General features: G+C 27.1%; 1 protein-coding gene across 1 annotated transcript; it reads right to left on the bottom strand.

Moving 5' to 3' along the window:
• Window positions 1-266: 266 nt before the first annotated feature.
• Window positions 267-27,845, bottom strand: Vps24 (vacuolar protein sorting 24). The gene is made up of 6 exons (XM_067278298.1): window positions 27,711-27,845; window positions 22,791-22,851; window positions 18,527-18,706; window positions 16,827-16,948; window positions 10,244-10,355; window positions 267-1,537 (listed from the first exon to the last, which is right to left on the bottom strand). The coding sequence occupies exons 1-6, from the start codon at window positions 27,753-27,755 to the stop codon at window positions 1,401-1,403; spliced, it is 657 nt and encodes a 218-aa protein (XP_067134399.1). The 5' UTR covers window positions 27,756-27,845; the 3' UTR covers window positions 267-1,400.
• Between the last annotated feature and the right edge of the window lie 82 nt (window positions 27,846-27,927).

Raw genomic sequence — 27,927 nt, 5'->3', positions numbered from 1 at the left:
TAAAAATTTATAATTACAATCTATCTTCAAAGATTAATTCTCTTAGGAATTCAATACTTTCATAAATTTCTAATTATTTTTCATTTATTATTAATCCTTCCTTTTTTTATTAAAAAATTACAAGAGATGTTTAATAAAAAAATATTTAATTAAAGTTAACATGAATATATTAAAAAAATAATTCAATTTTTTTTTTGTAAATGGCAAATGGTAATGCAACTTTGTGATTAATTAAGTACAGATTTAAATTTAAAAACAACACTAAATAGTTTTATGTATTTGATTTATTTCTTTAAATATTTATCAAGGATGTTAACTTCGTTAAATTTGTGTAACAAAATTGCCAGTAAAAGCTAATGCAATATTGAAAATGAAGCATTAGCTGACACATAATATATTAATACTTCAACATTGTGTATTTTCAATCCTCATTTTCCTAGATCTTAAGGGTTAATTCTATTTTACTTAAATCACATACAGACCATTATTTGATAAGTACATTCATCTTTCCAGTTCTTATTTTCTGTTAAAACTCTAAGTACAAGATATTAGCTTAATAATAATAATAATTTGAAATTCTCAATTATTATTACCAATTTTATCATTTAAAAAAAATCTGTTTAAACTTTTTTCCCTCTATTTTTTGCTTTTATAAAATACAAATGATTGGAAGCATATTTAGGATGTAACTTACAATTTATGGTGAATCTCCAAAAAATATCAAAGATATAAATGTGAAATTTTATAAATATAAAATTATTATTTTCCATCAATTATATGTTCTGTTGTTAATTTGCAACATATGAAATTATTTTATAAAATCTTTTTAATTATCCTTACTAATTAGAATGTAGCTTGCAAACACTTGTAAAGTTTGAATTGTCATTGATTCATTGTATTATAATTATTTGCTGTAGGCTATGTTTAATATTGTCGTTTGTATATAAAAATTATTTTTTAAAAATAAATATAAAAAAAATATATATTTATATTGATTTTATATGATTACATTTAATATACATTATTGATTTTATGTAATTTCTTTCTTAATAAACACAAACTTTTGCATTAAACTTAAAAATCAATTGAGAAACACACAGAATTAATATTACAGAAGATGATTCTACATAAAACACTATGTACATTATAATAATTTACGAGCAAATCATAAAGATATTAAAATCGAGAAATTTTTTTAGCAATTGAATTATAAAGGCTGATTTACAACATGCTGCATATTAATTATTGTTGAGTTTTACATTAATCTGTTTCACTTTTAAGAATTTATTAAATATTTGAAATTAATTCACAAAACAGATGCATTGTAATTAAATGAAGGACAGATAGCTTTAAGCAAGATAAGAGAAATAATAATGTTTTGTCATTTTGACCTTCTTCGTTTAGTTTCGCAAAGCTTCCAGGCGTTCCTGCATTTCTGTAACATCGGTGTCTTCGGCATCCACGGCACTTTCTGCTTCTGCCTCCTTTTCTGCCGGTAAGGATTCGGTGACGGCAGCGGGTGCTTCACCAAGTTGTCCTATAAATAAATTAATAATGGTCATCAAAAATTAAGTATAACAAGAACTTATATAAATATTGAAGTATAATTTATCTTGAAGTATAATTTATTATATATTATGTATTAAAAAATACTTTGAAATTTGCATGAGATATTTCATAATTATTAAATATTTAAATCATAACATATTAAAACAATCTCAAAAGGAAAAAATGCCAAATACAAATTTATTTTTGAAGAAAAAATTATCTAGATCAGGGGTGGGCAACCTTTTTAAATTGTGGGCAAAATAAAATGTGAATATGTATGTATGTATGTATGTATGTATGGAGGCCAAATTTTCTAGGTTTTTACAATTTGTAATCAGCTTGGTTGACAATTCAATCACGATCAATCAATAGATTGAAAACAGTTAAAAAGAACACAAACACAAACAAAAAAAATATCAGGCAACATATAAAGAATTGGTATATAATAAAAAGTTACAAAACACCTAATTATACAATTACTATATTACTCAGTATTCTGTGGACTGTTTATTATATGATATATATTTTGAAAATTATAACAGGCTAAATTAATAAATATTACATATGTTTGAGGACCAGAGGTAACCCATGGATCTACATCCATGAGCTCTTACCACTGATCTAAATGTATCTATATAGATTATCTAAATATATTGTTTTATGACTGTATACAATATAATTTAATTTGATGAATTTCTATTTCATAATTAAAGACTACTAATTAACAAAACTTTTAACATCCAGTAACCGACTTTAAAAATGTTGGTCAATTTTTACATTAATCTTAAACAAGATCTGTGCCAGATCAACAATGATATTCTAAATTGGAATTTTCGAAAAAAATTTTTTTTTGTTCTACAAATTCCAATTTAGAATATCATTGTTGACCTGATGCAGATCTTTGACAAACGTTTTCAATCTTAAACAAGATCTGCATCAGGTCAACAATGATATTCTAAATTGGAATTTGTAGAACAAAAAAAAATTTTCAAAAATTCCAATTTAGAATATCATTGTTGATCTGGCACAGATCTTGTTCAAGATTAATGTAAAAACTGACAAACATTTTTAAAGTTGGTTACTGGATGTTAAAAGTTTTGTTGATTGTGCTTAGTAGTTTGATCTAGTTATTGTGTAGCAGATAATTTTGTTCAATTCATCCAAACTTTCTTTTTATTAAGAAAATTGACATTAAACTGGTGTCTAAATCAATTGCAATTGTTAGCTCAAAATTTTATTTTAGGTTTATGACTCACTTCATAAAATGACTCCCAAAGATATATTAGAATATAATTAAAATGTGAATATGGTTTATGACATTTCTATTCATCATGCATTGCAGCTATTTGTCTTAGAAAATTTACTTCTACAATACAATTTACAATACATATTGTTTTTATATATATAATTCTAACTCTCCCTCTATAATTGTCTGATTATATCATAAGAAAAAATTAAATATCTCACAAAATATTCACAAAATTTAACGCACATAAATGCTGAATTACCACACACTACCAATGCTTAACCATACATGTAATGCATAAATTCACAAATTTAATATAGAGACCATGAAATAAATGTTCAAAACACTGCATATAAATTTATTGACTATAATGAAAGTTAGCTGTCATTTCTTTGATTGTTCAGGTTATAGATAGGATTGTCATTTGCAGCTATATCATCATCTAATGATTGATACAAATTATAGCAATTATGTTTCATTTAAATCAAATATTCTATAACAAAAACTTTGATATGTTATTAAATGTTTTTTATTTTTACAAAATTCTTTTCCCATTTATGAATTAAATAAGTTCTCTCTCTTTGTATTCAAATTTATTCTATTGTAAATTATATTTTATTATGACTCAATTACTATGTTTATGAATGATTGACAGAATGACTAAAATTTTATGCATTTAATTATAAGAGTTTAATAATAATACCAGTAATAACAACAGTCCATATCTATGATATTATGACTTGTAGTTTTAAGTGAAGACTTTTTTAAATAGAAAGTGAGAAGAAAAAACTTTTCCCACTTGGCAGCATCAAGAGATTAGTAAGTGCAGACTAACAACAGATTATTAAAGCATTGTTGTTAACCTAAGAATCCATAAAATATATACAATAAAATAAAATATTACCATTAGTTCATAGCTTTTAAATATAAATATTTTTCAGTTATTTTGTCATTAAAAGTGAATTAGAGGAAGCATATTAAATATTTAAGTAATGTGCACTTGAGAAACACTTGAGTAATACTCAAAATAAGTAAAATTAATTACAAATTAGTAACATAAATAAATATAATTTTTTGAAGTCAGTGAATAAATCATTTTTTTATATAATAAAATGAGGCTTTAGATTAAGTGTTAAAACTTAATATTAGATGTAAGATAAACCTTCTAAGAACATAGAAAACTAATCTTTAATAAGTTATTTCTCAATTTATAATGACTTATATACTAAACTGTTTAGATATAATTATTGTGTGTCATGTTTAAATTATTATTATTATTTTTTTTCATTTAGGAAGCCACACTCCAACTCATCTTATCTTTTATAAATGCATTTTGGGTATTCTTTGCTCCTCTTCAGTCACATTTTAATTTTATTACAATACTTTTTAAAGTTTTAAGTTATGAATAAGTTTTATTAAACATATATAAAAAGGGATGCAAGTGAAGAAAGGAAGATTAAATTGTATTATATGTACACAATTAAATATAATATGCAATAAAATTTGTAAAGTAATTACTGGCACAAAAATTATTTTGACTTCTCAATATAATAATGTATTACAGGTATAAAAATTCATAAATAATTTTTTCCTCACTAAAAAGTAATGAATAAGGTTTATATGAAGCATATTGATGTTATTCAAGGTTAAATTTATAAGAAAGTTAAATAAGCTACAGCTTAGAGCCCCATGACATTGCAGGCCTCTAGCTTCCAAAAAAGAGTATAGAATATCAGTGGCGTGCTGTCCATGGAAGCTGTAGAAGCACCGCTTCCCTTGTATTTTCTAAAATATAAATACATATTGTGTGATTATTTTCATATTTTAATGTACTTTGAATTAATTAAAATTAATATTTTATTATAATCTCATTATGTATCTTATTACAAATTTCTATACTACATGTGAAAAAAAATGATAAGATTGCTATTGTATATTCGAATATAAATTCATAAATGCATATTCCCAATGGAAGCACTATATTGTTGAATATGGGACAGCTTCCATGGCCAAAATATTTGAATCATGTAAAGCAGTCAGATTTTATACATTTGCGCATGCACTTGCAGTTTAGCTCATGGATGCTACACACCAAAATATCGTATAACGCTTCCAATGTTTCTATCCAGGGCCAGCACAACTTCCCTATCATCAAATGCAGTGGCGTGCCGTGACATTTGATGATAGGGAAGCTGTGTTTCTGTAAGAAGCCGACTTTCAGGGGCAATCAGTTACTTGCGCGTCAGTAATGGTCTAGGGTCCATTCGTACATGGGTGGTGGCTGTAGAGACAAAGACGACAAGTATCTGACAAAAACCGTTTATTTTAACATAAAATAAACATACACTATGTACAAAATAGTTTGCTTTAGGACAATCAGCCGTTCGGACATCCTGAGCGTCGATGTCTTCTTCGATGGTCGATCGAAGGTGGCCCCGGGACAGTGGCGTTGACAAGTCTGTAAGGCACGGCGAGACTTCGTTCGTTGGAGTCGGGGACACGGTCTAACTCCGAAGTGGCACGGGTTACAAGTTGGCACAATAGACGAGAAATTGTTTTTTTTTTTTTTTTTCTTTTGCACGTTGACACACGGCGTTTTGGTTATTCGGAACGTTAATCGAGTGCCAGGTGTCCTCGATTGTCGGAGATTATATCAATCTCCGTTCTTTCTTTCATCCATTTTGATTGGTCGTTCTCCCTCAATCATGCTTCCCGAGTGGTTGGTCCCTCGTTACTAAACGTAACGAGACTCTTACCTGGAGCGCGAAAAAAGTCAAAATCGAAGACGAATTCGATCTTCCACCGATCATAGGACGACTTTCTTCCGCGATTTATGGTTTCTGCCTGGCAGTTTGATATAAACAATGGGTGTCCGACTACAAACGACTTTTACCTATGTTTTTTTTTAAACTAATACATTTTTCTCTAAATTAACCGTTTTTTCGTGTCTTTCGTGACGGGTCAGACCTGTCTGGTACATGACATTTCCATAAATGTTTTAAATAAATGCTGGAAATGGCAAAAATAAACAATTTATGTATTTTAGTTCTAAAATACAAATAATACATACATAATACAAATTGATATGATGCAAACAATAATAGAAAAACTTGTTTTGTTTTTAATTTTTTATAAACTAACTCTATTTGGCGATTTTTTCCGCAAAGTCGTTAATTACTTTATCATAAAAGTCGCTGGTGGTCGACTCCATCAACGTATTTAAAAGCACTTTTTCTATCGAAAGCAACGCTAGCGACGACAATTTTTCCTCCGACCGAGTGTTTCTGGCCAATGTATGAATTCGCTCCGTGGTCGAAAAACTGCGCTCAACAGACCCACTGGTAGATGGTACCGTAAAAATTAATGATATTAAATCATATAATTCTTTTAGTACGTCTTTGTTCGGATCGACATTAATTATAATATGTTTTATGTCTAAGAGTTACTTGTCAATGTAGTCCGGACACGAATATAAATATTGCGATTCACTACGTAATTTAGATAAATCAAAAAATTTCCCATAAAATTTACTTACTTTAAAGAATTAAAACACGCTTGGAAAAATTGTTAATAATTTTAATATTATGAAAAACATTTAAAAATGATAAAAATTCTAAAGATTTTATGTCTGAAAATCTGTCAATATAATTATAATTTTCTTTTAATTATACTGTAATTAAATATAATTTTGCAAAGAAACGTACATAAAAATAACATTGAATACTCTTTACTTTTTAAATCTTAAACAATTCACTTAGTCAGATAGCTCCCTACCCAATGGCTAAGGGATAGAATCGCTGGAAGCGTTACACGTGTGTAGCTTCCACCAGCTAAACCGGCTGAGGTTGGTGCTCTGTAAAGCGCATGCGCCAATGCCCTCTGGCTGCTTTACACCATTCAGTTATTCTCGCCGTGAAAGCTGTCTCCGAAGCGCTTCCATTCTGCCACTGACATTCGAATATACAATAACAATGTTATCGTTTTTTTCACATATAGTATAGAATTTATTAATAAGATACATAATGCAGTTATAATAAAATATTAATTTTAAGTAATTCAAAGTACGTTAAAATATGAAAATTTATATTTTAGAAAATACAAGGGAAGGTCATTGGAAGGTGGAATTGGCGCTTCCATCACTATCCAGGGCCAGCACAACTTCCCTATCATCAAATGTCACTGAACGCCACTGTACAATATCAAGTATTATTTAATGGAGAATGTGGAGTTTCTTACAGCTATAACAAGTTTAAATCCAGTCATTATCATTATTATAATAATTACTATTTCTTTATATTCATTTATAAACAAGTTTATTGATCTTTAATATATTTGTTTATTCTATTGCTTTAAATATCAATATAATTAATTGCTCGTAAATAAAAAATAAAATCAAAAAAAGATATTGATGACTTAAATTTTCCTGCTAACATGTTATGTAATTAATCTATTAAAAATGATATTTGACACTATGTTCATTGTTTTCTGAGTGATGTCACTCAAGTGTTTTAGGATTTTTTTTCATTACTTATGGCTAAAGATAAACTATAGATAATTATTCATTTATCTATTTTGATAATTTTGATTAGTGCTTAATTTAAATTTAATGTTTATAAAAAAGAAATTTCTTGCTGACTTTAGATATAAATCTTCTGAAATTATCTAAGACAGGATTAGTAACAATAACAGAAGTTCCAATTTCAAGATCTCTATCTAACAAATTTAGGAAGGTAATTAATCATAAATATTAACATCTTTCAAGAACGATATATCCTCCAGTCATCTGTCAAGAAAACACCTTTGAAAAATCATTACTTTTAAAGATTGATTATCTTATTTTAATTTATGAGATATAGTTTTTGAATGATATACAACAAGTCATACATGACAATGACTCATTTATTCAAAATTCAAGAATTTTTTTTACTATATTTGTGTTATTTAACAATGCATTGCCATAATGAAAAAATACAACTAATGCTTTTTTATTTTTATATTTTTTATTTGTAATTTTTACACATGTAAACAATTCCAAACCATACATTGGCATATTGGAATGTTCCCGATATATTGGTAGCAGTAAAATTTTACAAACCAATGCCCCAATCTCTCTTTTGTTTTTCAATAGTGACAATTGAAAAAACAAAGAAAAACAAGAGACTGAAACATTAATTTGTAAAATGAATCAATTCTGATATCAGGAACATTCCAATATGCTGATATAGTTAAATCAATTCAGTATCAGTAAACATCTCTAGTAATTTCATTTTCAGCTTACAATAAAAAAGGTTATTCTGTTTTATATATCTTATTTCACCTTTTGAAAAATGACATGCAAATCCTAATTTAAATATAACTGTATTTCAATTTTATTACTTTGTAATATTTATGTTTTAACCTCATTAATTCTTCAAAAATAAAGTATTACCATTTTATTTCATGAAATTTCTTGATATGAACTAACGATTATCATAAAATATTTTAGTTATGCTAATAAAAATTCTAATTAGAACAAAATTAATCAGAGAACAATTTCACAATAAATAAAAAAGATCAAATCTCATGAAGCCAATAGTTATATAAGTAAGTATTGAATTCAATTAAACTTAAGTTGATAACACTTATTTGTTCTGCTTTTAACTGCTTAGAAAGATATGACCTTATTATCAATTCTTCAAAAACTTATACAATGCCTAGAGATGGAAATCATGTAAAAATAAAAACATCTGAACATTATTTAAGTATTTTAAATAATCAACAATAAGGTCATATCTCTCAACTAGTTAAAATTGGAGTAAAAAATTGCATTTTTTTACTCTCGATTTTAATAATTTAATAAATTTAAAAAGAGCATCGATAATATGAAGAAATTATTTCAGTTATTTTTTTATGTCCAAAAAGTATTTCTATGTTTTATTTTACTTGTTTATTGAACAATTTTTAAACAAATGTTTTTAGAAGTTGCCAGTAATATTTAAAACCATTACATTAAGAAAAATTAGTTTGGAATAAAGTAATACAAGTGAATTTAAGTAGAATTCAAATCAAATATTTGTCATTAAATAAAAAATTTTCATTTAGTTTTTTAAATATCAAAACATCATTTTTTGTTTATATAAAAATATTAATCTTTAATAAAAAAATCTTTTTTTCAATTCAAAAAAAATTTTTTTTAATAAACCAAAAATTTTAAAACTAAAATCATCCAACTCAATATTTACGTGATGAGAAATACATTGTAAAATTATCATTGTTTAGAGATGTTAAAAATTAAGTAAATATGATTATTTAGATTAGCTTTGAAAGATGATATTTCAATATACAGGATGTACTAAAATGAATCTATCACATAGAAAAAGTCAAGTATTTTAACTTATAATTAAAATAGCTAACAAAGTTTTCAAAAACACAAGCATTATATATGTTAGTTTAATTTATTTTTAAATTTATTAATGCCATCCATCATCTGCTACAGCATTCATATTCATAAAAAGTATTTTCAAGAACTGTCATTGAAACAAATGATGCAACCTTAATAATAATAATTTGCTTAATGACTTGTTTTCTTTTTATGTAAGTATATATGACTAAACCATGTATTTAATATCAAATTCTTATAATCCCTTCATTACACAAATTGTAAAAAAAGTCATTTATACTTCGTTTTTGGGATATCCTATATTTAATTCCAAACTAGATTAAATAAATATCAATTGAATTTAAAATATATTTTTAGATCTTTTATCTATTCTTGGAAAGAAAACAAAAAATTACTTTTTTTTTTTTTAGATTAAACTGTGCAATATATTAATGAAAGTTTTAATATTAAACTAATTTTGTTTAACACAAGAAATTTTCTAATAGACAAATAAATAAAATTCTTTACTTAAGAATCTATTCCCAGAATTCTAATTTTTAACTACCTTCAAAATGTTTTCACAGCAATTTCAACTCTATTTTCAGGATAATAAAGCAAATTTATTTTTGAAATTTAACTGTAATCTTCTGTCTAGTGCTTTTGCAGACAATGCAACAGAGAATGTTTAAAAAATATATATGCATTCGAAAATATGTTTGAAAAATGTACTCTCTAAGCTTCAGGAGTAATAAAATACAGTATATTAATATATAAAATAATAATAATAATAATAAACTAAAAGTTTATATCACAATATTTAATATATTTTTTTAAACTAATGTCTTGGATTAGAATAATTATAAGCATTCCATAATAGGAAAAATGTACATAATGAAATGTTAGTAATATTATAAAATAATAATACTTCTGAATTATGTTATCTCAATGTTATCTCTGAGTTATGTTATCTCAAAAATATTTCAAAACTAGTTTCCTGAATGACATTTATATTTTTCTATTGTTATACAGTTGTTTCAATAATGTTAACAAAATTTACTTGAAAATTTTCAAAGTATTATTAGAAAATTTACCTGCTGTTAATTCCCAAAGAACCTTATCAACTTCTTCCTGTGCTTCATCTTCTAATTCTTGATCGTCCATTCCTTCTAGAGTATCTTCTAACATTTCATCAATGATTCCTGCCTATTATGAAAAATATTAATATTTCTTTATATATATTTTTTATTGCAGATATAATAGTCCAATAGCTTTATTATTTTTAATTTGTAGATAAAATTCAAGTGCTACAATCTATTTTAATAATTATATTCTATAAGAAATATTCTTTTGATCTGATAAATTTACACTGGTTTTATTGGCTTAGTTTAGACATTGTAAAATAATAGATTATTCATAATTTGACGATAATCTTATAAATTCAGCATGCTATTGCATTTAGTTTAGTAATAAAAAATAAAAAATATAGAATACAATTTATTTATTTTTTTGATTAATAAAGAACTCAATTATAACAATTTATTTTGTTATGAATCAAACAGTGATTTAAGGAGAGTTATCTGATTTCGTTAAATATTAAATAGATAAAAATTAATGTAAAAAGACAAATACTGATGATATTGTGCTAGTTAATGATTCAGTTGTTAATTTACAGAGATGAATGATTTTGGAGTATTTGTCCATAATATAGGTCTAGAGCAGTGGTTGCCAACCTTGGCCATTAAGCTCACAGTTTTCAATCCTGCAGACCACTGTCATGAACTTTTTTTAAACGATACAAACATCTACAGAATAATGATCATAAAAGTTTCATATTAAATAAAGTAAAATGAAATTTACATGTTTAGTTATAACAAATTAGTGTGAAGTTTGTTGATGTTTGTTTGAAATAAGTTTATGGATTCTTGGCTCTTTTCCACAAAGAACGACAATCACACTCACTTTATTTATTGATAACAGTCATTTCATGTTTGGTTTAAGATTCAAATAAAAACCCCTAATGAGTGAGAAAAAACAACCAAGCATTTTGCATTTCTTTTGTAATACTTTGTGTAACCTTCATTTGATCAATGTCCAAATTTCTCCATGGACTACTGGTTGGCAACTGCTAGCTTAGCAGTTAATTTGACTAAATCAAAATTATACTTTTAGGAGAAATGGTGCAGATTCCTTTAAAGAAAAATGGCTTCACAGAGGTAATAGAGTTGAAGTAATTAATGAAATGAAATATCCAGGTATATTATTTCGTTCAAATGGCAAATTCCTTAAATATCCTGACTTAAAAAATGAAGTAAAGTTTGTTGTTTAAGATTATTCAGACATGTATAAAACGTAGATTAACTAAATGGAGAGAGAAACTTTGTTTATATGAATCTCAGTTGTTATCAGTCTGTTACAGAATAGTTTATAGTTGGAATACTAAGTACAAATCTATTCAACAAAACTTTATTAGGCATTCTTATAGTTTGGGTCACTGTGTTTACCTTTTTGTAGTTTTAGAATTTCAGACATCCTATATAAATATACAAGATGTCTAAGATTCTAAAGCTACAAAAAAGTAAACAAATTGAGTTTGGCATTTAATGTGTTAAGAAATATTTTGGTAAATTGAGATTTTACAAATGGATTTTTCAAAAGATAATTTATTATTCTTTCATTGAAATGTTAAATATGCTTTATTTCATTTCTCATTTTTATAAATTTTGTTCACATTTTATTTCAGAAGATTTTATCATTGTTTTGTTTTATAAGAGTATTCTGAATTTCTTTCTCTTTGGAGTTTAATCTGATGCTCACCAGCTATGATGACCTGTTGTCTACTTTTTTGCATAATACTTAGTTTTTGTATTTTTACTAGGTATGTAAACTTTATTATTATTGTTTTTTTAAAGTAACATTCATTTTTATCCATTTTTTTTATTATTATGGTACCAGTTGGTCACAATTTTGATCAGTGGTTAATATTTACATATAAAGTTTTTGTAATTATATGAACTTTTTGTATATTTTTTATATAATGTACTTTGATTGTTTTCTTTCCCTAATACAGAGTAAAAAACCTTATACTAAACAAATAAATATAAGAAGAAAATCAGAGAAAATCAGCAACATATTTTTATAAAAACTATTTAGATAATTATCTATAATACATATCCAAACTCCAGCATGTAAAGAAAAACAATTTCCATTAACTTAATCCACCATCATTGAGTTATCACAATCTTTGAAATGTAGAACAACATTAAACATGGAATGCTTTTCTTCTTTCAAAACTTTGAATACATGTGTACTGGAATTGTTAAACATTAAAGATTGTGTGTGTTTACAGAAATTCCATGGCACAGGCCAGGAAAATCTTATTTGAGCTCCAGAATATACCCACAAGGCCAGGCACGTAACAATCACAATTAACCAATCAGAATCAACCTTTAATGTTTAAATGATTCAGTGCACTGAAAACATTTTTTTTTTCTAAATACTCACAGACACCTTCTGCACTGAATCCAGCAAGTACATTTATTGGAAAATGTACCTGCAGGAAACAGTACGGGTGTCTGAGTATTTATATTATTTTCCAGCTTCTGAGTTTTCTTTTTTCTTTATAAACTATCCAATACATGCTAGAGTTTGGATATGTAATACAGGTTTACCAGTTTATCCAGTTATAACTGTGGTGTTATATTATTATATAGTTCAATTTTAAAAAAATTAATTATTATTATTTGAAATATATATTAAATTGAAATATTCCAAAAACTAAATAAATTAAATCATAAAATAAATTCATTTTACTATTTTAATAATTGATGCATTATTAATTATAATACTGAGTGATCATAATCAAAGTAACATCATTCAATGTTGTATAGAGAGAGATTTAGCAGTCAAAAAAACAACAAATTTGGTATGGTCACATTTTAGGACATAGGAAGACATTTTTGTAAAAAATTAATTAATTAACTCACCACTATGCTACTTTTGGCTCATTGCAAACATTTTATTTATACAAGATACTCATGTTATAGAGGGACCTCAACACAGTAGGGAATAGTGCTCAATATGGTCCCCCATTGTGAAAGTTAAAACCTAAAAGCAATAAAGTGTGTTCAACAATCAACTATAATTAATCCTCTGCAATTCCTCACATATGTACTGTAATATTGTCTTTCAAGTCTACCAAATTTGCAATATGTCCTCAATAAACTGCACTATTTAAGTTTCTCCACAACCAAAAATTACATGGATTAAGATCTGGAAAATGAAATAGCCAGGCAGTAGTAAGTACATGACCAATCAGTGAAATAATTGATGATAATCTATTATTAGTAAAATGATGTTTTAGAAATGTTGTGCATCTCCCAGTATCTCTGGGCTGTCACAGAGCATGACATCAGTCCATTGGGACTAACTTCCTAAATGAAGAATGGTCTAGGATAAATGTGACTGTGAATCCACATCAAACTAACTTTATGAAATTGTAGTAGAATCTGCTGGAAAACATGAGTTTTCCATTGCCCAAAGGCAATAATTATAATGTTCACTGTTCCAGTGAGGTGAAAATGTGCCTCACTGCTCCATAGGATCCTTAATAGTCATGATATCCAACTCTATTCTGGCAAAGAATGTCATGCGAAGGTTGTGGCTGATCTTACATGAATGATAATGCACAAACTTTTTCAGTACCTACTACAATATGCCATAGGATACAACTGAACTGCTGTGACAATGCACATGCATACTGGAGCCTACAATATCATTTATTGGCTGGTCAATAACAGTTACGATAACATCTTCAAATGATTCGTGAAGTTATATATTTAAACCCTAAATCAGGTTGAAATCCCAGACATCCAGTTTCCTCAAATTGAATGATCATTTTCCCAAGGATTTGTGGAGTCAATGGTTCTGGTCTAAATTCTTACAACAGAATTTCAAAGTGCATCTGTAACATTGCAATTGTTTTCATAAAACTGCTTTAGACGACTATGCATTCCTGTAAGATGAAGGCCATCATAGCTGAAGAAATAACATTCAACACTCATGTAAAGAACTTGGCTGCAACATATGTGCTGGTGCAAAAGAAATTGGTATTTTGTATTTTTCAGTGTCAAAAGTGCCATAGTGGTGAGTTTTGGCATTAACTTTTTTAAGAAGAGTTAGTGTCATCTTTATATTCTAAAATCTCACCAAATTTGGTTTTATTTGGACTTCTAAATCTCTCTAAACCAGTGGCTCTCAAGCTGTTTGAAGTCAGGGAACACTAAACTTTCACATTTTTTTTCCATGGAACACTTACAATACATCAGCTTTAAAGCAGGGGTGGCAAACCTTTTTGAAATCAAGTGCACTCGGTCTAGTAGATGACGACATTGGCATTTGCTAATTACATTCCCATACAAAAATTATTTTACATTGTATTGATTTTTCTTTTGCAACAATTTTTAATTGTATATTTGTTTTTTCGTAGAACACTTGAAGTGGTTTCATGGAGCACCCGTTTTCTGCGGACCACAGATTGAGAACCACTGCTCTAGACAATAAAATATTCAGACTGAAAATACCAATTTGAAAAATTAATTATTTTAAACTAAGATTTACTCTAGAATAAATAGGACATGCTTAATTGTTAATCACTTTAAGATAAGTTTTGGTTCTTATTTTTGTAAACACTAACATGAAATTTATTTATACTAATTATTATATTGTATGAATCAATGACAGCCAAATTGCAGCTAATGAGTCTTGTGAAACTCTCCAACAACAGTAATATTGAATATCCAAAATATCTAATCAGTCAAAAACTTTAAATAAATATTTCTTTGCAAGAATGATAAAATTTTATGTTTGACTCAATAAAATCATCATTAACTCTTACACATTGACAACTGTGCAGCAAATAAGCCTAATCTAATAACAACAAATACAAATGTTTTTCTGATATCATCAACACCATAATGTCAGATAGCTCATCTATATTTTTTCATTTTCTCTTTCTTATGCTAAAATGCAAGGAACATGTGTTTAAACACACAAATACAACAGAAGGAGACATAACAAATATAAATATAATTCTGTTAGTTTTTTGCTTCAGCTAAGTTTATTTCTTAAATGTAGCATTAGATGTAGCCACACCTAATATAGATTGCCAATTTATATAGAAACTTATCTAATAAGCATTTCACACTTTCATATGAAAAATGCAGTCTCCAGACTGAAGATAGAATAATAGCAACAGCATACTTTATAATAATTATTTTAATCAGCACAAGGCTTCAACAGACTTTAATAAATAATAATGAAAATTTAGATTCTAGTAGACAAATATATAAACTATCCTATAAACTATCGTACTATTTGTAACATTATCATTAACCACACACAATTTTTTAATGTTCCTAAAAATGATATATATATTATATATATATATATATATTATATATATATATACTAATGTTGGATACTAAACTATCCATAAAAAATCTGTGTTAAAAGTCAAGCAGAAATAAAGTTTACTATTTTAGAAAATGAGAAATTTTCTATTTATCTCAGCTGTTAAAGCATATTTAGCTTCACTAATAGGATTCAGCCCAATCCATAAACAATGTGAAATTTTAATTTTCATATAGTAATGAGGCTAATTTTTAATAAATCCTTAATTTAAATATATATATTTTTAACCTAACATTTGTTTATGTATTGAAACATTTGGTATTCTACCAAAAATATGGATTTGTTTCTAATATGAATGATTTGTCTAACATTGAAATTAAATGATAAAAAATAACAAAATAAATCATTTTGTAATATATGCTATTGTTTTAAACTTTCATAAATTACAATATAAGAAAAGTAAGTGCATACACCATTTATAGGTTCACTGTGAATTATGCAGAACTGGTTAATCATGGCTCATACAACCAATTCTACTGTATTATTTTTGTGAACTTAATAGGTTGACTTGACCAGTGAATGACTACCACCATCATTAACTGAAATTTCAAGTTAATGTGTCAAATCATGACTCAAATCATGCCAGTGAGTGAACAAGAGTAATTTTTAGACATTTTTTACCAATAAATGATTGTTTATGGCTTACCAGTGTTGATTGGGTGGTGGTCATTTACTGAGTTTTTCTGCTTTCATAAGGGCAGGCAAGCTTCTTAGACACAGCTATTTTAGATTATAGTATTTTGTTTTATGGAAAAATGACACAAACATATATGCAGGTTACATCTCATTAGTTAGGAAAAAATAGCAGCCATAAAGGATAATCCTGAAAGATGTCTTTATCTTAAATGGTCATTCACCTGTCTAGTCACACCAATAAAAAATACTTAATTTACAGGCATTTGTAAAACCAATATCAATACCAAATCAATAGGTAATAGTTCAAATTATTGTTAAAACAATTATTTAGGTCTGAAAGTTATAAAAATGTTGATTATGGATTTTTTTTGACTGTCAGTTTGTTAATGTTAGGTAAATGAATAGCACTAATATATATGTATAAATATGTTTAAAAATTTATATATAATATTTGTTGTACAATTTTAATTTTAAAATAACATTTGAAATTATTCAAAAATTTCCTTAAAAATAAATTTATACTATATTAAAACAACACTTCATGACAATCTAGAAATTAAAATTTCATACTCTCATCATTTCTTTTGATAAATCTTGCATAGTTTTGGCTATTTCAGGTAATTTGATTAAATTCTGCATACTCTTCATAACATCAGTACTTTTCTGAAGTGATCCTGATAACCTTATTGTAGCTGAAAAACATTAAAACTTTTTAAAATTATATCTGAAAGTTAATTTTTAAATATTTAACAAAAATCAAAATTTAAACATCTAAAAATATATTTTTTGAAAATCTGATATTAATTTTTTTCAGTCACTATAATAATGTTAACTTATATAAAACTGTAAAATCAAAAAAATTTAAAATACTTCATTCACAATAGAGAACAAATAAAAAACTTCAGAGACTACCATAAATAATATTTAACTTAGACAGTTCTGATAAAATCTTAAAATTTTATTTTATTTTTTAAAGAGAATATTAAAAGTAGAATTCAAATTTTTCAAATCACTCAGTCCAAATAAGAAATGCTTAATGTATTTGGAACAATGAACATGACATAATTTTCATACCTAACATTTTGTGTCTAAAGGCTAGTTCTGTTCATACTTACAAGTTAGAAGAACAAGCACATTATTTTTTAATTCTACAATCATTTCCTACTCACAAGTGTTCATATTTCAAAAGAATGAAGAAAAAATATAATTTCACTTCTGATACTTTCAATTTATAATATAGTTTGTCTTAAATAGACTTAAAAGCATATATTGGAGGCATATTTTATAATCTCATTTCTTTCAAGTTTTTCGTGAATATTTGTTTAATAAACTCAAAAAAAGGAAATGAAAAATATTACAAACAGATAAAAGAAATCAGAAAAGATAATCTCGAAATAGACTTTTGATATTTTAGATAAGTTTTTAAATTAAAATTAATTCAAATTTGAACTTCTATATGTGGATAATTATTTAATGAAAATGCAAGGAATTTTCAATAAATGTTTATGCAAATATAAAAAGTTCAAAGTTAAATAAATTTTAAAGTTTAAATTAATTTAGAAAAGATCTTAATTATTTAAAATTTTATCTTTATCATCCGTTACCATATAAAATAATGGCATTTACCTTTCACCATAATAAAGTACTGTACCTTTTTCAAGATTGAATTTGATAATGCAAATATTTATTGAAATATTTATCAATCTTTACTGTAAACAGTGCAAAAAATTGCATAATACAAATTACAGAAAAATAGAATAATCTATTTTAAATCCAACCAAAAGATAGTATATCTTAAGTAATACACAATATTTCTTCTTTTCTACTTCACAAAGTATTAGTTGGCATTAAGCCTTTAATCATAAAAACATATTTCATTATGATGAAATTAATCATTTCTTATCAATGGCTTTTCATCAAGATTTCTTTTGCAATTAAAACACATTTGTCAAAATGTAGTATATTTTTCTCACTGTTAAATAAAACTTAATTTCCAGTAAAAAATAGTTGTCAATTTATTTTAAAATCGTTTTCAGATTAATATAAATAAATTTGTGATGATACTGACCATTAGAGAACTGAAATAAATTACTGAATGTTACCTTTAAACTCAATCAGTCACATAGGAAAATCATACTAAGTAAATTTTAATTTACATAGTATAGTTTTCCTTATATGATTGACATAGCAAATGGCTATTAATAATATAATTAAGTATTTCAATCATTATGAGTTTAAATAATGTACTTAAGATAATGAATGTTACTAACCTAATTGCTGATTCATGTTCATCATTACAGAATTTATCTGGGCTTTAGAAGCATACAATCGACTCACTGCTTTTCTTGATCGTAGAATTTCTTTAGCAAGAATAACACAAACATCTTTGTTATTTTTCTTTGCAGCATCCTTAAGAGACCTTTTGGCTTTTTCTTCCTCTCTCTGAATTGCTGAAATAAAAATATTTCCAAAACTATATTGGCATACTTGCAAAGTTAAGTTGTACAATAATTTTTCAGTTAATTTTTTGCAATAAAAAATTGCTAATTTATTACCAATTTTTAAACTTAATAAACTTATCATTTATTTTAAATGTTTTAAAGTAATAAATTTTCATATTAATTAGATACTTCTACAAAATTGATTTTCAATATAGAGTAACAAAATCATAAAATGCAATTTAAAGAATTTTATCTATACACTTCATAATCTCAAACTATTGCAAAACCTGGTCTCTTTTTTTTTTGTGTACATAACATTTGTGAACATACAAATAAAGGAGGTGAGTATGTATAACAAAATAAATTAGGATTATTATTTAAATTGTACAATTTATTAGTGTAAGATGAATGAAAGATGGAATATTGTAATATGCAAGATTAGATGATAATTTTAGCCAAACAAAAATAAAAAATCAATTATATTTTATTGAAGTGAATTATACTTTTACATACTGTATATACAACTGGATGCAAAATCCAAATCATGTAAATCTTTAATATCCAGCAGAGAATTTAAAAATAAATATTTTCAGCTAAACTTACTAATCCTCATGAAATTAATTAATATTCACATTCAAATTCTACAATTCTGAATTATGGAATTCAAATATGTAACTTGATGATGGCTACTAAAATTAACCAAAAACAGCTTTTTTTGTTTTAATTCTCTGTTGAACGTAAATAAATAAAAATTATAATAGATTTTGTTAGAAATAAAATATATTCTAACAAGTGTGATTGTATGATGTAGATGATAATGAGAAAATTTTAACATCTTTTTAATGTTTTGTAGAAATTGAATCCTACAATAAAAGGTTGATGTCAAGATCATTTTTAACGGGCAATTTTTAATACTGTTTATTGGTCAACTTTATGAAGTTTTTGCTTCAAGTTGCCTACTGTTTAGTCCCTGAATGGAGTGAAAGAGGATTCAAAGGACTTGAACACTGTTTGTATTGTCTTGATTTTTGAATGTAAAAATATTTTTTCAAATGTGAAAATATATTCTATAAATATGTGTTCTATTCCATATTTCTTGATCAATTTTCTGCAATCATTAACTATTCAACTGGTATTGGATATTTCATTTCAAGAAATTAAAAACTGAAAACAAGTCTGAAATATTTAAAGGTGTTCTTAAACACCACTCACATTTAAAAGTGCTCAAAGATAAAAAAATATATTGATGTAAGTTTCAGATGATCTGAGTTCACATTGGTCTGAAAGACAAACTTTGGCTTCGATGCTCATAAATATGACAAAATAATGGCGCGTTCAAAATGGCATAAAATATTTTCATTTAATAAAAATATCACAAAACACCTAATAGAAATTCTTAACAGATAAGAAAGAAAACAAGACTCATCAAAATATGAGCAAAAGTTTCAAGGCTCAGTTAAACATCCCATGGTCGAAGATTGAGATGCAGTGTCAGGTTAACATTGCAGCTCAACCTTTCTTGTGCTCCAATTGGATCTAGTTATATCTGGATATGAAAAGGAACCTATCAGGGAAAACAGGAAGATTCAGGACCAACTGAAGTGTTCGATCCATAGGTAAATTCTATAAAAATCCACATCTCCATCCATTCTTTCCAAACTGCATTTCATTGGTCTATTTTTTCCCTGTTAAAATTACAAAAACAAAAATATATTCGCTTGCATCTATCAATTGAGTTCTGCACAACTTCATTGCCTAGAAACTCAAAAGTCACCATAGTAAGTTTTCATAAGAATAGTGTCTGACAATCACCGAACTAAGTGACCCCCTCATTCACATCATCAATGACTTCATCTTAGGCTTGGCATCATCTGAACTCGTATAGGACTTGCAAACTATAGATCTAAAAGCCAGGAACAACCAAGATAGCTGGAAGAAGATCTAGATATGTAAATGACTAATTTTTGTATCTATACATGAGAAATTTGTTAAGGTGTCTCAATTTTGAGTCCTTTGGCACCAGAGATAGGGTTGGAGTCTGAGTTGATTTTAAAAAATACTGACTTGGGAGTTGTGTATTTTTCCAATGACTCCCATCTCTGGGATGGAAATTTGAGAGTTGTGAGTCGAAGAGTCAAATCTTTTTATGGGAGTTGGGAAGTCAGACTCAATTTAAAAGAATACCGACTCCAGAATCAGGAGTCATGTATTTTTCCATCAATTCCTCATCCACAAATGTGGTTTATACTAGCAAACCCTTCTTTGGTTTGGCTTCTTGGCAAACTCAGTATCAGGCAGTGACAACTGATGCTATACATCCTTACGTTTTCTATCTGTTTGTAGGGATAAATCATTATCTAGAGATAAACAAATGTACACAATAAGGTCTGACATTACTTGAAACAATATATGCAGAACTTTTGGAGTTACAAACAATGGAGTTACAAAGTTTTTGTATTTTGTAACAGTGCTGCATTATGTTTTAATATATGATTTTGCAATAACAGAAATATTTTGCTGTAAAGTGGTCTATTGAAAAAAATTAAACTGAAGTAAAAATGTGACAAAAATATAACTTTAATATTTAATTTTAACTATATTTTAAGGTTTTATAAAAACAAATCTGAATGTAATTTTTAGAAGTTTGTAGGATTGTTTAAATGTTGTTAATAAGTAAATTAATTAAAAATTTTGTCAAAAATGAAAAGTCAATAAAATTAACTTTATATCATATTTAATATATTGTGTATAAGAATTTTGTAATTTTTTTAATATGAATCTTTTTAATGATATCTTAGAAGTGACTACATACATGAATGTTTGAAATGTGTCTGAAAAACTAATAAAGATTTAATCAAGTTTTAATGGTTTGATTGTAAAAGTTGGTTTAAATGGAAAAATGTTTCCTGGTACACATATTTCAAATACAGTCAAACCTGTTTTTATGCGGTCTTTTTTGTGCGATTTTTTATTTGTGCGGTTTTTTTTGTGCGATTTTTTATTTGTGCGGTATAGTTGGCGACTAGTCTTGTGCGATTCGTCATGTCTCACGTTGACTTATTATAGCTAAATAAACTTATTATAGCATAAATGAACTTATTATAGTAATATTATTGCATGAATATGCGAAAAATGAAATAATTTATTTTTTAAGTCAACAAAACACCACATGGACAAAAATATGTAAAACAGACGATAGACGAGACGATGCAGTCAAGTGCTGACATCTGTTGTCAATAAATTCTATTTCGTACAGTTTTGAGTTATTTTCTATGTGAGACTTTTTTTATGCGGTCCCTGTTGACCGCATAAAAAAAATATTTATTTAATTGTGTTGCGAAAACTATTTTTTATAGCCACTCGTGAAGTTTCGTGCGTTTTTTTTTTATGCGGTCCCTATCCACCGCATAAAAACAGGTTTGACTGTATATTACCACTTCCCTTACTTACAAAAACAATCAATTAAATTAAATATGCTTATATTGTATTTGGATGTATAGCAAGAAACAAAATTAAAATGATGAATTCATTAATATAAATGTTTTGCTGTACAGTAGATATTATTACGAATGTAGTCTCTGTAATCCAAAAAAAACTTTTGGTAGACTAATCTCACAGCAATATGGTTGGCAAATTGATTTTATTTAGAACTACATCATATGCATTTCGAGTTGGTCTAATTTGTTCCAACCCCTCTTCAGTGCTAAAACAAGTAAACAAAAATTTTTTAGAACATGACATCAATGTATGACAATAACTAGTTTAAAAAAAGGGGGACTTACAATATACGTTATAATAATGTTGTAATTTACACCAATGTATATTGTAAGTCCCCCTTTTTTTAAACTACTTATTGTCATACATTGATGTCATGTTCTAAAAAATTTTTGTTTACTTGTTTTAGCACTGAAGAGGAGTTGGAACAAATTAGACCAACTCGAAATGCATATGATGTAGTTCTAAATAAAATCAATTTGCCAACCATATTGCTGTGAGATTAGTCTACCAAAAGTTTTTTTTGGATTACAGAGACTACATTCGTAATAATAATATGATGAATTCATTTAAACATATAAGGATTCAAAATACTTACATCTTATTTGCCGATCAAGATTATAACATTCTTTACGTAGTTTAGATGTCCATTCACGAACCTTTAAATAATATAAAAAGAAAAATTTTAAATTATTTCATATTACAGTATAACCCCAATTATTCGAGATAATGCAAATAAAGTACACCTTGGATTACTGAAAACTTGGATGGAAGGAATGGCCATGACCATTTTGGATTAAAAATTATGAATATAAAAGATTTATATGGTATATCACTGTTTCCACACCTTAATAAATTTAACTATATATATGTACAGTACAATTTTTACATAATTTATTATATAGCTAATATACATACAACAGTTTTAAGAATAAAATGTATATTATTGTAGTTATATTTTAATATGAATTGATTTGTGTCATATTGAAGTTAAATGTAAAAGGTAACAGAAACAAATCATTATGTAACTCATTTTATCATTTTAAACTTTTTTTTATGAATTACAGTATAAGTGAAGTATTTACTTATAGGTTTGCCTTGAATATTGCAGAACCTCAGTTAATTGGAACTTGGATAATCAGGGTTCTACTGCACATCAAAATTAATTTCTAATGTACAACAAACAATTATGAATTCTTTTCAAAAAAACTCTACCAATAACTGCTGATCCCACTATTCAGCTGTTCTTGAGAAACCCAAAATAAAAGTTTTTCTACAATCTATATAAGATCTCTTAAAGGGATTGAAAACGTTTTTATAGAATTAAACATTATGCTGGACACGTCAAAGGTGTGAATATATTTAATTTTCTACAATCATTAATAACAACACATAACACCAATTCATGAATTCATGGCATAGTGTGATTAGTTAAAACATCACATTCAGAGCTTTTGTTTTCAGGTTTGGTCTCCAAATGCAAGGGTTTTTTTACATTTAAAATTTAATCTTATCATTTTTAGCATGCTTCATGGTAGTGGTAAAGTGCTTATGTTAGGACTTTTGTCTGTCTGTCAGATTTCCACGTGCATGCACAATGACTTCACTTTTGTTACCTAAGTGTTATGTTCTGTTCAATCCATTCATTATGCATGTCCATGTGCATAAGGGAACTAAACATTTTCGTTTACGGTTACTGTAAGCTATAGTAAAAACTACTTGGTTAGTATATTGTATTAAATTAAATTTTATAATAAATTTATTATTATAATAATAATTATTATTATTATATTAAATTTTTTAAAAATATTTGATTTGCTTTTGTGGAGTGTACTATCAGATAGGCTTGACCAGTCTTGTTAAATCTGTTATGTACAATTTTTAAGGTCACTGAAAGCATTTTTTGCTTTGATTACTTCATTTTTAGAAAGTGCATAAATACATTAAATAATACAAAATGTAGTTATAATGTAATGTAGTTTTATAAAGACTTCTTAATTGAAATATTATAGCCCTACATAAAAAATTAAAAGTTTTTATTAATAATGGATTCATGGGACAGTCAAACAAATTTTCAAATATACAACAAAATGTTTGCAGACGATGAAGATATTCTATCTTGCAAATTAAAAATTAACTAGAGAAAATGTATTTCTCTTTGTCAGCCTTGCAATGTTTATTTTAAATGACAGGTTATAAATTTTATCAAAGAATTACAAAATTGTAGTTAGCTCCTTAAAACCAATAGAGAAATAGCTAATTGCAAAGATGCTATTAAAATACAATTGCTAATTCACAACCATATGAGCACATCAGTATTTTTAAGACATGTTAAAATATACATGGTTTGCATCTCAAATAACACATGAAAAAAATATTTCAAAAATGTTAATGAAGATTACATTTTATTTTAACAACAGAGGGGAGAGAAAATAATCAATGTGCAAATCAAGTAATAATTACATGTGCATGGTGCAATGAACCATTATGTTTTAATTGTTTTTATAATAAATACCACCCAAAATGTCATATTATTATGAAACAGTCCTTGTAATATTTATTGCATATATATTTTTTGTTGCAAAAACTTTAAATTGTAGAAAATAATTTTTAAATTTCCTGATATTTTATAATGAATACAGTAAAGTTCTGGAAACTTGACTCTCAAAAACTTGACAGTCCATAAAATGTATCATGTCGTTAAGAAAAAAAATGCATGAAATCTAATTTTTATCTCTATAATGTAACACTACAATCAATTAAGTTATTCTACACTGGCAACACTTGATAATACTGTAGCATCAATTCCGCACTGACAAACAATATAATCCTTTTTCTAACATGGTACTACAAAACTACATAACACGAATGTCACTAACTCAAAAGTAGTCACTGAATAGTCAATATTTTTGGGGGTAGAGAAATCCACCCCCAAAAATCAGTAACTCTAATTCCTGTATATATATATATATATATATATAGCCAGGTCAGTGATTTTTTTTCCCTTGGTTACACGAAGGGAAAAAAAATGTCATGGCCTTGGTTCTTAATACTGTGAAATGGTTTATAATGGTGCAAAAGTCATTTTATTTAGTCCAAAAGAAAAAAATAAACAAAATAGTAATATAATTTATGGCAGATCCTATACAAATGAGTGAGTACAGCGATCTTTTAGTATTGCAGCTGCTGGAACATCCAGTTTGCACAGGCACTAACTACAGTTTACAGTAGTAAACAATCTCCCATTTCTCAAAAAATTGAAACCTTTCACAAAAGTTGAAATTTTGGTGCATAAATTTCCAATCGTGAATGATTGAATTCCTGGACACTGAAGTCAATAAACATCAAGGGTGTAGTGTATAATCTTATAAGTAATTGAGATAAGTATCCTTACACCCTTGACCATGACTGTATTCTATAATCTACTTGTGAAAAAGTCCAAAAAGTTTAATAATTAAATAAAAATTTATTGACGTAATTATTTGTCTCTAAGCTTTGCCTCCTCTGGAAAATTTTCTTTAGACATCCCTGTATGATTTAGTATTACTAATATTGAATAATAAGTCCCAATTTTTTTGTGAAATATTCAAATATTTGTTATCAAAATCCTTAAATTGAGGTAAAAATTTTCATCTTATTGAAAAACAATAATGCTGAAATAATGAAGCTGGGTATTATACATACAGCATATAAAATATTCCAATTACTGTAGAACTCTGATTATTCATATTGATTAGTTTTGCAAGTGACTGCAGGTGTATAGATCTGCTGTAATTGTACTGTACATCTACAATTACAGCAGATGTGAATATGTACTGTACAGTATAAGTTGTACTTCAGATGCCTATTAGTGCATCTGAAGTATAACTTATACTGCAAGACAAGAGCTGAGCATTTCATATTATTTACATCATTACATTATGTGTACATCATGCTCAAATAAATTATGTGACTGGATTAACTGAAGAAAATGTGCAATGCCCTTGACAATACCAACAGTTTGGCATAAGCCAAAGAATCATATTGATGACTGTTACTTTTTGTTCTGTGAGTGTTGCAGATTTCTCATTAAAGAATAAAAATAAAGTAGTGTATCCAGATTTCATTCAGCAGGGAAACCAGTCTCACATGATAAATCTTTACCTGTCTCAGAGCCTCCAGTGGAAGGACTGGCATATGTACAGGAAACAGACTGTAAAGATATTCCCATTGGCAAAAAGTACAGGGACACTGAGTACATCCCTGAGAGGAAGTTCAGAACCAAAAGGAGTTAAACTACTTTATTTCACTGTCCAAAGACAAAGCAGAACTTCTTGTCCGAGTGGCCCACTATTGAACACAGAATCATGATTTGAAAAAGTTTTACTGTGTTCTTAAAGTTATTATCTGATGGTTTTCTACAAAGAGATCAATGGCCTCTTCAATCAACTAGATCCAGAAATACAATCCAACAGATTGATGACTCTTCATCAATTCTTCCCAGAGAAGTTTGAAAGCAGTTCTTTTACAAAACAGGAATTCAAAACCTACTATTCTGATTGCTCAATCTGTCTATCTAAAAGAGAATTATGTAAAGGAAAGAGAATAATGATGTGAAGCATAGAGAATAAGAGGTATACTGATACATGTTAAAAACCGGCCTTTGGAAGCAAATATCTCAAAGAGTCGCATGTATACAGGTATGGTTTCTTTGACTGTTTGCTCATTTAGGAGATCTACAATTTGGGAGTACAAAACCCTTCATTCAGAGCTTGAATCTTACCATTTTAGACTTCCTAAAGACATTTTTAATATTTAAAAACAATTTTAAATTTGTATTTTGTCTGAAAATTTTAGGCAAAACAGCCAAGTTTCAACAATTTACAAAAATTTATTCTTTATAATAAATTTTTTTAAAATATTTTGTAAAATAGGTAAAATTGCACTCAGGTAGCCCCTATGGTGTGAAGGTCAGTTTTTAACACATACTGCCTATTCTACTGCCAGTCTACTGCCTATTCTACATGATTCACACGTAGACGTGCGAAGCATGTAGAATAGTGGCTTGCTATCACTCACACATCAGTGCCCTGAGAGGTGAGCCCTCACACCCCTTAAAACTACATAACATCAAGTACTCCACGAACAGTCAATCGAAGCCAGCATAGTTGTGTGGGCTAAATAATTAAACGTCATAGTCTTCGAAATACTTCCATTGGAGCTACCTAGATGCACTTCCATCATAAAATAATTGATTAAATTACGTAAACTTAATTTTACTATAATTTTACTAAAATTGTTATGTATAAATGAAGGTACTGAGAATTTTTCCAATCTAATTTTTGTCGCCAATGTATTTAAGATTCAAACGAGAAAACGAGAAATATTAAAAATAAATTTAATATGTCAAAAAATACAAAATTTCAATTAAGGAATCTGATTATTATAACGATACGCACATCGATCGTAAACTTAAAATATATATTTATAATTTATTATGACTTTAGAATATTTAAATATTTATATTATACAAACAGACCTGCTCTTTAGGAGTTCGCTCCTGGCTTTTGCCAAATAAACCCATAATAATTATAATTATGTAACTCTTATTGCTTTTCTCTTTAAATGACAACAAACATGGCGGAAGTCAGAGCCCTCTTCTGGTCATTGTTTGTTCAGATTAAAAAAAATTGATTTAGGCAGAAATAATCACGTGAAATGTTATTATTATTGTTATTTATTATTTCAATTTAAAA

The sequence above is a fragment of the Centruroides vittatus genome, unplaced genomic scaffold, assembly GCF_030686945.1.
Source record: "Centruroides vittatus isolate TY-2023 unplaced genomic scaffold, ASM3068694v2 contig_1168, whole genome shotgun sequence".
Lineage (NCBI taxonomy): Eukaryota > Metazoa > Arthropoda > Arachnida > Scorpiones > Buthidae > Centruroides > Centruroides vittatus.
Note: the sequence above shows the minus strand (reverse complement) of the source record. Positions and strands in the feature narration are given on the sequence as shown.